We start from the raw sequence: 13,668 nt of genomic DNA, 5'->3' as shown, positions 1-13,668 counted from the left end.
TAGAAGCTAAAACAATCTTGAAAAAGAAGCATAAAATGGGAGGAATTATTCAACCCAATATGAAGGCCTACTATATAGCTGTGGTAATCAAGACAGTGGGGTATTGTTAGAGGAATAAACATAAATAAATGGGACAGAATAGAGAATCCAGAAATAGAACCATACAAATATGCCCAACTGGTATTTGACAGAGGTACAGAAGATTCCTCAATAGAGAGAGGAGAGTGTTTTCAACAAATTATGTTGGAACATTTGGACCAAAAAAAAACCCTTGAAACCTTTTTATACAAAAATTGACCCAAAATGGGTCACCAACTTAAATGTAAAACTATAAACCTTTTAGGGGAAAAAAGGGAGAAAATTTTGGAATTAGGGGTCAGCAAAGAATTCTCGGACTTGACACCAAAAGCATGATCCATAAAAGGAAAAATTGGTAAATTGGACCTGGTCAACATTTAAGAAAAAACACTTTTGCTCTGGAAAGACCTTATTAAGAGAATGAAAAATCAAGCTACAGACAGGGAGAAAACACTTTCAAAACATACCTGACAAAGGACTAGTATCTTAAATATATGAAGAACTCTAAAACTCAACAGTTTAAAAAAAAATCCAGTTAAAAGAGGCAAAAGACATAAATAGACATTTGACTAAAGAGGATACAATATATAGATGATAAAGAAGCACATGAAAATATGTTCAACATCATTAGCTATTAGGGAAGTGTAAATATAAACCATAGTGAGATACCGTTGTACACCTATCAGAATGGATGAAGTTAAAAATAGTGAGAACAACAAATGCTGGCAAGGATGCAGAGAAACTGAATCGCTCATATATTGCTAGTAGGAATATAAAATAGCACAACCATTCTGCGAAGCAGTTTAATAGTTTCTTATTAAATTAAACATGCAACTGCCGTGACTCAGTAACTGTATTTTGGGCATTTAGGCCAAAGAAATTAAAACTTAGGTTCACACAAAAACTTGTACACGAGCATTTATAACAGCTTATTCATAATAACCAAACCTGGAAACATTCCAGATGTCCTTCAAGAGATAAATGGTTAAACAAGCTGGTATATATTTCATGTCTACCATGAAATACTACTCGGCAAAAAAAGGGGAATGAGCTATTGATACAAGCAACAACTTGGATGAATATTGAAAGAGTTATGTTGAGTCAGAAAAGCCAATCTCGGAGTGTTGCATACTGTTTGATTCTATCTTGAAATTACAACATTATAGAAATAGAGAACAGATTAGTGTGTTTGCCAGAGGTCTGAGACCAGGGAGGGGGACCACAGGAGGTGGATGTGGCTCTAAAAGGGCACCAGGGATCCTTAATTTAATTGGAATCATTTTTCTTTCTTGATAATATGTAAAATAGTGGTTCATCTTATAATTAGCGGCATCTTAGGCTAGTGGCATCTGGTAATGTCTAAAACCAACTGTTTCTGCAGTTTTCATCTGAATATTTTATCTAATTCTGTTAATAATTTTATAAAACATTTTTGGGCAAAGGCATTTTTTTTTCTTAAAAGGTACTGTTAACAATTTGAGAGTCTGATGATAAACTCTGTGACATTCCATGGTAATAATATATTTACATATATGTTGAAACCTCCTTTCCCCTCATCTTTTTTTTCCTTTGTTTTTCAAGTGTCAATATACAGTATCTGGTTTTATGACAAGAATGACTGTCATCGCATAGCCAGACTCATGGCCCAGTAAGTATTTGTATTACTCCGTAGATTTATTTCATTAATGATATATGAGAGATGAAAAATGATTGTATGTCTTCTCTTTGTTACTAGAGTGTACTAACTCATGTATTTCCCCCCTAATTTCCTGTTTATTGTTAAAAAAAAAAATGGAAAAGGCAGGAAAGCCTAAAGAAAGCTAAAGTTACTTATAATCCTACTACCACTCCCAGGGTCTGTTAGCATCTTAGTCTGTTTCCTTCCGGTCTTTTTCTTTAGGTTACATATTAGTTGTTTTTATAGTACATTAGGTTGATGTGTTCGATTGTTTCTTAAAAAAACAGGATCATACTATACATCCTACTTTTCATGTCAACAGCATTTTTCCAGCACATTAAATAGTCCCCTGTAGTATTTCTAATGCGTGCATTGAATCCAGTTCTGCAATCAGATTGTAATTTAACCAGAACCTTACTGTTAAACATGTGCTTAGTGCTGTCAAACCGCAGAGCTCCTGAGGATGTCATCTATGAGCAGGGAGCCACCTAACCACCATCAGTGGATCTGATTTCGGTTCTGTCCAGATTTGCTCTCTAACAAGTGGTCCTGTGTTCAGCAGCCAGTAGAGAACTCCCTACACACATCCATGCTATTTTTGACACAGATTCTAGGTTTAGTAGTCCCCGATCCATTAATGGATTGTGTTCCAGGAGATTTTTTTATAAGTCAGAATCTTGGAATTTGGAAAATAATTTTCATTGACATAATGTCCCAAAGCGTGCCTCATTGTCTTTTCTTAAGCGAGCCGGCAGAAGCCGCCCCTCCTGTGGCCTATCTGTATTGCTGGTACTGCCAGTCTGGATTCTGGGAGCCCAAGACACTGGTGCTAGAGGGGCTTGAGGTGGTCCAGAGCTGTGGGCAGAACGCTGCAGTGCGTAGTGTATTCGGGTACACTTACATTTCCTTTTCAGTTTTTGCCTGCTCTGCCTCAGAAATGTGGACCTCTCTTCCCCTCTGTCAGATCAAGATTCCCTTTGCTCTTCTGCAAAGTTTGTATCTCCATGTTTGGCAGAAAACTAATTCTTATAAAAATGTAAATAACCCCAAAACCTCAGTTCCAGGTATGTTTGCACTTTAGAAGAAGCACACATGGCTAAGGCTTTAATCCAGGACTGCTAATGTGTCCTGATGGGATGTTTATCAACCCTCTGCTCTGCTTGCTCTGGCTGTGAGCTCCTAGTGCAGGCCATGTTTATTTCTGGGTGCACCCCTGAGGACATGGTTCCTTACAAAGTTGTGTCACTCATATTTGAAAATGTGTTTGGGCTCTCTAGAACCACACTCTCTGTTTAAAACACCTTTTCTGTGAGAAAAAAAAAAAAAGATAAAAATTGCTTTTCTACAAAGCCATTTATCTGATGACTGCTTTTTTGTAGTTTTTAAAAGTGGTGGCAAAGGCAACAAGTATCTGAACTTGGGAATATATTAATACAGTTGAGTGACACAGGTTTGTACTGCACGGGTCCACTTGTGCGTGGATTTTTTTCAATGAATACTTCAGTACTGTAAATGTATTTTCCTTATGATTTTAATAACATTTTCTTTTCTCTGGTCTTCCAACGTACAAAATATGTGTCAATCAACTGTTTATGTTATCGGTAAGGCTTCCGGCCAACAATAAACTATTAGTAGTCAAGTTTGGGGGAGTCAAAAGGTATATGCAGACTTTCAACTTCCTGGGGGATTAGCACCCGTAAGTCCCATGTTGTTCCAAGCTCACTGTATATACACTTTCTCCTGCAGATTGAGAGCTTTGGGGCCTGAGTGAGAGAATCTGGCCTTTTTAGCTCTAACAGCTATTCGCAGGAAACCATTTTGAACTTTTTTTCTCTGTCAGTGCAAATGGTGCCCCTAATATGCAAAACTTCAGATGGTAAATGAAACTGAAGACTAACGACCTACCTGAAAATATTGTATTGAACCCAAAAATAGGATGAGGAAGTAGAAATAGGAAACAGAGTGGGAAAAGAAGAGCGTACAGGATTCTTTCACTAGAAATTCCCAAAAGAGGGGCATTTGCTTAAGCTTTGTTTTTACTTGAAGCCGGGGAGGTATTGAAAGCAATTAGAGAATGTCCTCATGAAACTGTTGATAGTGAGTTTTCAAGTGTCTGGCCTATTTATGGCTGAAGGGAATACCTTATATGTTAACGTTAACTTTGTGATAAATGGCATACTGGACACCAAAGATAAAAAGACTACTTGATCTTTCTTTGCTCTAACTTTGCTTATACAGCCTCTATTTGCTACATATTTCAGAATGTCACGTCTGCTAACCAGAAATACAGGTAAAATTCTTTTTAGCATATTACGTATGTGTCTATGTAAATGTGCCTGTCAGGGCCCATTCTATCTAATTTAGTTCTTCCCATCACTGTTTTGACAGCTGCAATGTAATAAAAATTCTCCAAGTAAAAAATTGATTTATTCCAAAAGATGTTTATAAAAAGAGAAGCTATGTAGGAGAGCAAGTAAACTTCTAGACCTACTGTATTAAATTTGAAATTCTCTTTGGTCAGGGGCAAAGTTGAAAATCCACTAAACTTGAAAAGTGTTGACTCCTAAAGAGGAAATCCAGTCTGCCAGAAACCGTTGAACAATAAAGCTCGTTTCAGTGTTTGCCTACCTAGACTATAAAATTTGGAGAACTTGTGGAAGTGAGCTTTATTCGTGATCTTACAGGTAGTCTGAAGGGCATATTTGAGGATTTGAGAGGGCAAGAAGCAACGGTGCTCCTCACAGAGTTTGAATTGGAAGAGGCTTTAGGTCCAGTTCTCATTCGTGTGAGGGCCCCTTCCACGCCACCTGACAACTGCTGCTTTCAGCAGTGGTGAGCTTTATAAGGTGTCCTGGACCACGGTGAACAGTGGTGATTATTAGAAATGTACTTCTTTTGAACCAAAATCACAGATCCAGTCCAGGTCAGGGGAGAGGTAAATACCAGCATGAGCAAGCCAGGCAGCATGGCAGGAGGTAGGTAGAAATGGACTGTACCAGAGTCCTCAATAAAGATGGTTTGAGGCTGGTGTGGCCTATAACTGAGTATTAAATAATAATGTCATTTTAAATAGTCCTTTTCTTCTGACTATTAAAGGAGTGCCTGTTAATTATGGAAAATAAAAGTACAAAAAAGTGAAATTGCTTGTATCCACCATCAGGAAATAACCAGTGCACATATGTCTCTCCAGTCTTTTTATCCTTTGAAACAGGCCTCTCAGTTATGCTAATATAGTACTTCTTTTCCAAGAGATGATTACCAGTATGGATATAAAAGAAACAATATTTATTCATATCACATGTCAGTCTTCTTTCAGTCTATGATAATGTCTGTGGTTCTACCTTCATTTTAGAAATAATCCTGTTAAGAGCTATAAAACTCTAGATAATCTAAAGAACTGACATCATTACCTTAAAGCAGCATTTTCCAAACAGGAATCCTGCCTCAGGAAAAGATTCTATGGCCAAATAAATTTGGGAAAATGTATAAGCCCTCTTTTCTTGGAGATTGATAATAAATTTTAACATGTTAAAAACTCAGAATGATTCTGCTGTTTGAAAAAAAAAAAAAAATCTGTTAAACATTGTTTAACCCAATGTTTTCAAAAAAAGAGTCATCCCAAACACACTAACGAGAATTCCTGGGCAGGCTATTTCAAAGCAATGAACTGACACTGAGGGGCCTATTATTGTCCTATTTCTCTAATTCCATAAAAACAAACCTTTTACTGCTGAATTGTTTTACTGCCTGTCATCATCACTGTCATAAAAATTCTCAATTAATACAATGATCAAGTTGTGACTGTGCCCGTGACATCTCGTGGCAGGTAGGCATGTTCACTACACTTGGGAATGAAACCTGTGTAACTCTTAAAATGAAAAAAAAATTAGTTGCCTTTTTAAGATTTTTTTTTTTTTTAATTGGGGACTGGGAACAGGATTTTATTGGGGAACAGTGTGTACTTCCAGGCCTTTTTTCCAAGTCAAGTTGTTGTCCTTTCAATCTTAGTTGTGGAGGGTGCCGTTCAGCTTCAAGCTGTTGTCCTTTCAGTCTTAGTTGTGAAGGGCGCAGCTCAGCTCCAGGTCCAGTTGCCGTTTTCTAGTTGCAGGGGGCACAGCGCACCATCCCTTGCGGAGTCCAACCGGCAACCTTGTGGTTGAGAGGATGCGCTCCAACCAACTGAGCCATCCGGGAGCTCAGCGGCAGCTCAGCTCAAGGTGCTGTGTTCAATCTTAGTTGCAGGGGGCGGAGCCCATCATCCCTTGCAGGACTTGAGGAGTTGAACCGGCAACCTTGTGGTTGAGAGCGCACTGGCCCATGTGGGAATCAAACCAGCAGCCTTCTGAGCTAGGAGCATGGGGCTCCAACCGCCTGAGCCACCGGGCCGGCCCCAAGATTTTTCATTTTTATTCCAAGTTTGAAGAACAGTATAAGAAACAATAAAATATCCAGGTGCTCACCACCTAGCTTTCAGTTCCTGACATTTTGCTTCAGACCTTTATGTGTGGGAGAGAGGGTATTCTTAAGAAATGAAACCCCACAGATAGACTTAAATACCCTAACCCTATCAGTGACATTCTTAACCCTCAACTTTGCTTGCTGTATGTATCTTCAAGTACAGAATTAGCTTAAGCAGCACCAATAAAAATAAAGAGCATGCCACAATCACCTCACCTCAGTTACCTACTTAGTGCTTTTTAAGGGGAGAATAAGGGAAACCTTTTGTTTGCTTGTGATGCCATCATTCACTTTTGAAGATTCACCAAGACCTCTAGTTTCAAGAAGCTAATCAATCTTTCTCCTGCCAGCCCAGTGTCATGACAAACTTTCCATAGTGGGTTGTTCAGCTATGCAGGCTTCCTTTGACTTGGTGTAATTGTCCATTTTCAAATTTACTTTACCAGTTAGTTTGACTGACTTTGAGATACTTCAAAAAAGAGAGAATTTAGTCAAGTTTTTAATGTACCTACTTCCACCAACTCTAGAATGGAATTCTGTATTTTTGTCCTTCTAACAGTGAAATACATTGGTTGGCACAGTTGTTAATAAGGTGGTAAGTTAGTCACATATTCCCCGGGTGAGGTAACCAAGTCTCTGTTCTGTATTGTGAGGACAGTGTTATCATGTGACATTTTCCCTTTATCCTTGGAAAATGGACACCAAGAGAGTTCTTGGGTCAGACTGTATCTAAACAGGTTTTTCTAAAATCTGGTTCTCCTCCCCTAGGGTGGTAGAGGAAGAGACACGGCGGTCCCAGCAAGCTGCCCGGGATAAGCAGAGTCCCAGCCAGGCCAATGGCTGCAATGACCACAGGCCCATCGACATTCTGGAGATGCTGAGCAGAGCCAAGGATGAGTATGAAAGGGTGAGGCTGCGTGCTGACCCGGAGGGCCACAGGGGGGACCTTCAGGGGCTTGTGGACGGGGACGTCCCCTTCAGCGCCAGCTGAAGTAATTGCTTTAAGAAGATCACATCCTTTACAGTTTTAAGCCTAAACAATAAGGAAAGAAATTTTCTTACTATAGAGTCCTTAGCTTGGCATGAAAATTGGAAATGCTCTTTTTCTATTCCTGTCAAATTCTTATAGGAGAAAATGGTTTTGATGTGCAAAAGTTAGCCTGCAACAGGTAGTTATGGAAAAGCTTCATGCCTCTTCTTCACCTTCTGCAGTCTCTGTTAGGTCTTAGGAATTTATGTAGTCTTTGAGAAGTATTCTGATAATATGCACCCTGTAATACTAAAGGGTATATTTACAGTCTGTAATTGGTGGTAATTGCACAGCCTTCATTAAGCATCATTTGGAATCTTACCCAAATGAGAGGCTTTTCTAGAATTCACTTTGTCCTTTCTGTTTTGTATTTTAGTTTATGTTAACTGATAACATTTTCTCCCCAAAGTTGAATAAAATGGAAGCTGTGAACATTCATTAGTTTATTCAGTGCATACTTGTGAACGGTTCACTGTATGCCAAGCAGTGGACATTTCCTGAGTGGTCCTCAACTCTTGTAGCTTTGGAACTGTCCTGGCTTTGCACTTGACGTCAGCATTTCAAAGCCCACACTTCATTGGAGTGAGACTAAGGTTTCCACTGCTGCACTTTGTTTCAGCAGAAATGAAATGATCCCCTTAATCTTTACTAACACTGAGTTAAGTACATCTTTTGGTTCTTGTTTAATCCTCACCTTACAGAAAGATCAAGGAGCAAGGTGTGAACCACACTCTCTAAGACCGTGTTTCCCATGCAGTGCTACTCTAACACTAGCCTCTGGGTTGTTAACAGGTGATCCTTGAGAAAACAGGTTCCAGTTGGTCAAAGTCACTGTTAGCGTAGCTCCTCCTCCCCCGTGCTTAGTGCTCAAGGCTCTGAGAAGTCCCACGGAATAAGGAAAACAGTAACCAATTCCCAGATTGATTTGACGACAGGACCATTTTTCACATGCTACCCTTTAAGAATCTAAAGTTCAAGGAACAAACTTTTGAAACAGCATTCTGGAAAGTAGTTTCCTCTGACTAAAAATAGTCATATTCACCATAAACTACAATAAACCTTCTACTTTCAAACACCAAAGGAAGTCCCACTTCCTGGGTAGAAAAGTGCACAGGAGAGCCCGTGAGAAGTTTCAAGTTGTACCAAATTCCTCAGTGTCTCGTAGTCTCATAGAGAATTAGGAGGAATTTAGGGACCTGTAAAAATTAATACAAGGAAAACAGTCTCCTCTGTAATAAATTCATTAATTATTAAGAAACGATGAGAATAAATTTCAAGAATCATTTTCTGAATTTTTAGATTATCGTATATTCCCAAAATTCCCTCTCATCCTTAATGAGATCTACATATGTATCTTGTTCTGTTTTTATAGAGGCCTTTCTGTGTTCTGATAACAGGTAACTAATAAGTCCATGATTCTGTCACCTGTTCCTAGTGATGACGAGATCCAGGTATCACACGAGACAAAGTGTAGAAGCTGCACACTAGAGCACACACTCCAGGAGGTGGAATGGCCACAAAATGAAAGAAGGAACTAAAGCCTGGTTTCTGTGCACAAAGCTATAAAGGAACTCTCGGTCAAGTGGGCAATCTCAAAATCGGACATAATTTCTAGTTCATACACATTGCAAAAAAATAAGAATATGGAGAACACAGTAATTACTGTTGTAAAGAAAATTCTTCTATGGTATAGAATAAAAATGTTTTCTATGCTTAGATGAAAACTAACCTTCAGGAATTTAGTTAAATCTTTGGTATTTACTTTATAATGTATTCTTTCTGTGTTTGAAAACTGTCCATAAATGGGTTGAGCTTCCTTAAACAACAGTTTTATTTCTGGTCTGCACTTGGCAGCCAAGTCTAACCAAATGAAGTTGGTAGTAGCAGTGACCCATGACTTCCTATCTTAGTGTTTGAATGGGCCTCCTCAGTTGCCGCATGGCTCCAGGTGGCTCCTTTGTTTATCTGTATTCAAGGTAGAGACTTGGGAGATTGACAGAGTCCGGGGCAGGGGGGAAGCTAGGCCTCAATGATGGGATTTAATCCCAATGCTAAATCTCCTCTTTCCAGGATATGTAATACAATGAATGAAATTCCAGACTTTTGAGTGAGGGGTTTACAATAGAGACTGTACATAAAAACTCTAATAAACATTTTCTCCCCCAGTTTTATAGTTAGTTTTATCCAACTTTCCTATTTTTTAATGTGAACAAAGATAGCTGAAACCACAGTCCTTTACATAGGCCCCTTCTGAGTTGCTTTTAGCCATGGGATGTAATCCTGGATTTTGATAGGGTCTTATTATTGTTTTGTTTTGTTTTAGTTTATTTGCAAAAAAATGTTGTTAAACGCAGACTTTTTGGGTTCTTAAAAATACGAGCACCATTATTTTTCTCATTATGAAAGCAATACATATTAAATATAGAAAACTTTATATTTAAAAATTACAATAAAAAAAAAAACATAATTCCGCCACCTAAAAATATTACTGCTAATGCCTTGTTATATATCCTTCCAGAAATATATATAAATATGTACCAGTGTGTGTGGTATATTTGTGTACAGTAGTTTTATTAACTAGTTTTAAAAGCAGTTTTTATTAACTCTTCTGTAACCTGTTTTTCCCCAAAGAACAATATCTTTTTATAACAGTAACTACACAAGGAGATTTCATTTGGTAGGATGAAAAAAAATTTTTTTTAACAGTTGTGATATTAATAGCTGTGTATGAGTATGTTTCCTTTTGTGCCTTGTATAAACAAAACTCTAGATTTTTCTGATTCTTTCTATTAAGAACTCAGAATATATCCTTGTAGCTAAGTCATCATGTACAGCATTTTCTCTTAAGATAAGTTACTTTAAATAGAATGATAGATAAAAGGATTTTGACATTTTTAAGATTTTTACCAGATATTATAAAATTTCCCTTCAGGAAGTTTGTCTGTGATTGTCCATTTCCCCCGATCCTTACAAGTACTGGAAGCTCATTAACAAACAAAATCAGACGAAACCTTACAAGAATGGCCTTGCACACATATAAAAAAGTATTTGAAGTTCTGGAGACCTTTTAAAATGCAGCCCCGTCTCGTAGCTGAATTAAGTATTAAGTATTGCAGACTCAGATGCCTCCAAAACCATGTGGGCCATGGTAGTGCCTACAGCGGGTCAGGGTGCAATGGATACAGACAGCCTGTCACTGTGTCAGAGGGGCAGTTGCAACTCGGCTCCAGCCAGTTGTTACCAAATCATCCAGCTTCTCTCTGAAAATGACAAACTGGGGTTTTTATGTGAAAACTCCCAATTTTGAAAATGTTCCAGAACATTTTATACCTCTCTTTTCAGAATTTGTTACGAACAGTGTTTTGAGTTATATTTTCTCTAATACAATTCAATTCCAAGCATTCTCCATAATGTGTTGATACAGATTGATGGTGATACTATACAAAGAAGTAGGTTAGAAGAGAAGATGTTTCATAGGCTTTCACACACTACTTTACCTCTATCTAAATGGGTAGCACGATGTTAATAGTGTTCTGAAATAATACAAGCATTAAGGCATTTGAATAGAGAAAGTGCGTATCGTTCGTTCATTTAACATTCAGGTACCTTCTCCTATGCTAAGCACATGTATTTATAGTATAGTATCAAGAAAATGAATCTGTCTCCAGACTGCAGTTTGGGCCTTTTATTTTACCCTTGAGTGCTCTAAACAGGTTTTGGTCCATTTTGACATGAATAGTGCTTACCAGATGCTGGATCAGATAGCCCAAATAGAGCTTAAGTTTCTAAAAAGTCATAATTCTGTCTCCATCTAGTGATCATTTGTTTTTAGTATTCTTTCTAAGAACAAAAGTATTTTCACTTTTAGTGTTCTATACGTGTTGACAGTTTTAAAACATTTTGTGACTTTCATTATCTGTGATTGTGATATTTAGAGATCTAAAATTTAGTTTAATTTTTAAGAATATATGTAATTTCAACAAATGGTTTTGGCCATCCATATTCAAAAAACAGAAAGAAAAAAAAAGAATCCCAACCTAAATGTAACAACCTTACACAAAAATCAGCTCAAAATGGATCAGAGAGCTAAACGGAAAACATAAGACTATAAAAATTTAGAAGAAAAATATTTTCACTATATGACCCAGGAATACCATTCCTGGGTATTTACTCTAGAGAAATGAAGGTTTTGTCCACACAGAAAACCTGTACATGATATATTCGTTTATAGAAGTTGTATTCATAATCACCAAAAACTGGAAACAACACAGATGTCTTCCTATGGGTGAATGGTTAACAAACTGTAATGCGGTCATGCAGTGGAACACTACTCAGCAGTAAGAAGGAAGGAACATCAGTACCACACAGCAGCTTAGATGAATCTCAAAGGCGTTATGCTAAGTGAAAGAAGCCAGCATTCCGTTTTGTACAACATTCTCAAAAAGACAAAACTGTAGTGACAGAAACCATCACTAGTTTTCAGGAATGGAGGGGAGGACATGACTGCAGTGAGGCAGCACAGGGGAGTTTTAGGGTGATAGAGCCATTTTCTATCCTGATTACGGTGATGGGTGCACAGATAGATCCGTATACCCCAAAAAGGTTAATTTTACTATATGTTAACTTAAAAAATAAAATAAAAAAAGACCATTTTTCTTTCCTTTTTATTGTAGCTATATGAGAAGCTGAACGTATTGTAATTTCACAATTATGTATGTAAATCAAACCATTGTGTTATATGCCTTAAACTTATATACCATGTATGTGTATGTCAATTATTTCCCAATAAAAGTGTAGGGAAAAATATTTTTAACAGAAAAGAATATGTGATAAAGTAATTCTATTGACTTTTCCTTAAAAGGGTTATTAAAATAACAATTGTTGCTAACAGTACTGTCTAAAATCAAGTGCTCAACTTGTTAGAAGTTTTATTGTGTAAGTTACTTACATGAGGGTCCAAAGAAAAACATTTTAGCGGTTTTTTTGGTTGGTTTTTAAAGTAGCATTTCTGATAACCTCAGATGCTGTCTTGTAAGCCAAATAATACACAGCAAACCTTTTCACGTGATGTACTTTTCCTTTTAATTTAAGAATCAGATGGGTGACTCAAATATCTCCAGCCCTGGGTTACAGCCAAGTACTCAGCTCTCCAATCTGGGAAGCACCGAGACTCTAGAAGAGACGCCGTCCGGGTCCCAAGATAAGGTTTGTACAGCTGAAGCCCTGGCTTTGTCCAAGATAAGCAAACACAGAGTAACATTTTGTAAGGATTTTAATGCAGTACAAGTTTGATTTGTCATGTATCTGTCAAGGTACACATGGGTAGCAAAATAATGACATCCACTCATGTTTTTTTCCCCTGGTCCATGTAACTGTCTTTCATCTGGATTTGTAATAGCCTCCTGATTTCCAGCTTTTCCCCTTGCCACTCCTTTGCCTGTTCTTAACTCAGAAGTCAGAGTAATCTTGGTAAAACATAAGTTAGATCATGGCATTCCTCTGCTTAAAACTCTCCAGTGGTGTCCCATCTAACACAAATAAAAACCAAGGTCATGGCAGTGGCCCACAAGGCCCTACCTGGCCCCCTACCCCTGGTCTCATCTTCTACTTCTCTGCCTTGGTCTGTTTTCCCCAGCCTCACTGGCTCCTTAGCCTTTCCACAAACGTGGCAGACTTGCTCCTGCCTTGGGACAGGCCTTTGCACTTGTTCCCTTGGCCTAGAATACTTTCCTCCCATATGTGGCTTGCTCCCTTTCTTCCTTCAGGTCTCGTATCCTCCATAGAGGTGAGGCCTTCATGACCACCCTGTATTAAATAACACTTCTCTACCCCTGTCCTAGTGTGCTTTCTTTTCTCCCTAAGCCTTCTGCCCAGCTAACATGGTTTGTGGTTTTCTTATCGATACATTGTGTTTCCTCCCCACCAAAATGCAAACTTCTGGAGGGCAGGCAGTTTTGTCTGCCTTGTTCATAGCTGTATTCTCAGCATCTAGCATTGTAAATACCGTGTTTCCCCGAAAATAAGACCTAGCCAGACAATCAGCTCTAATGCATCTTTTGGAGCAAAACTGAATATAAGACCCAGTCTTATTTTACTATAATATAATATAATTAATATAATACCAGGTCTTGTATTCATTTTTGCTCCAAAAGACGCATTAGACCTGATTGTCCAGGTAGGTCTTATTTTCAGGGAAACACGGTATTTGTTGACTGAATGAGTTTTCTTTATAGCTGATAGCTTGATGAATGAACAGTTACCAAGTAAAGCCCATAGTTTTTTAATTGAACTTTTTGTTTTCAGATAATTATAGGTTCACATGCAGTTGTAAGAAATATACAGAAAGATCTTAGTACCCTTTACCTATTTCCTCATTGGTAACAGCTTGCAAAATACAATACAGTATCACAACCAGGATATTGAC

The 13,668-nt window shown here is 38.0% G+C and overlaps 1 protein-coding gene across 1 annotated transcript in view; it reads left to right on the top strand.

The window, feature by feature from the left end:
* The window catches only part of DCP1A (decapping mRNA 1A), a 50,356-nt gene that overhangs the window by 21,816 nt on the left and 14,872 nt on the right, over window positions 1-13,668 (top strand). Inside the window, exons 4-6 of the mRNA XM_019724259.3 lie at window positions 1,660-1,726; window positions 6,983-7,121; window positions 12,336-12,449. Of these exons, the coding sequence (XP_019579818.2) occupies window positions 1,660-1,726; window positions 6,983-7,121; window positions 12,336-12,449 (320 nt within the window). The remainder of the gene's footprint in view (window positions 1-1,659; window positions 1,727-6,982; window positions 7,122-12,335; window positions 12,450-13,668) is intronic.

Source organism: Rhinolophus sinicus, chromosome 5, assembly GCF_057876585.1.
Source record: "Rhinolophus sinicus isolate RSI-liver-muscle chromosome 5, RSI-T2T, whole genome shotgun sequence".
NCBI classification, from domain to species: domain Eukaryota; kingdom Metazoa; phylum Chordata; class Mammalia; order Chiroptera; family Rhinolophidae; genus Rhinolophus; species Rhinolophus sinicus.
This window is presented reverse-complemented; position numbering and strand designations above follow the sequence as displayed.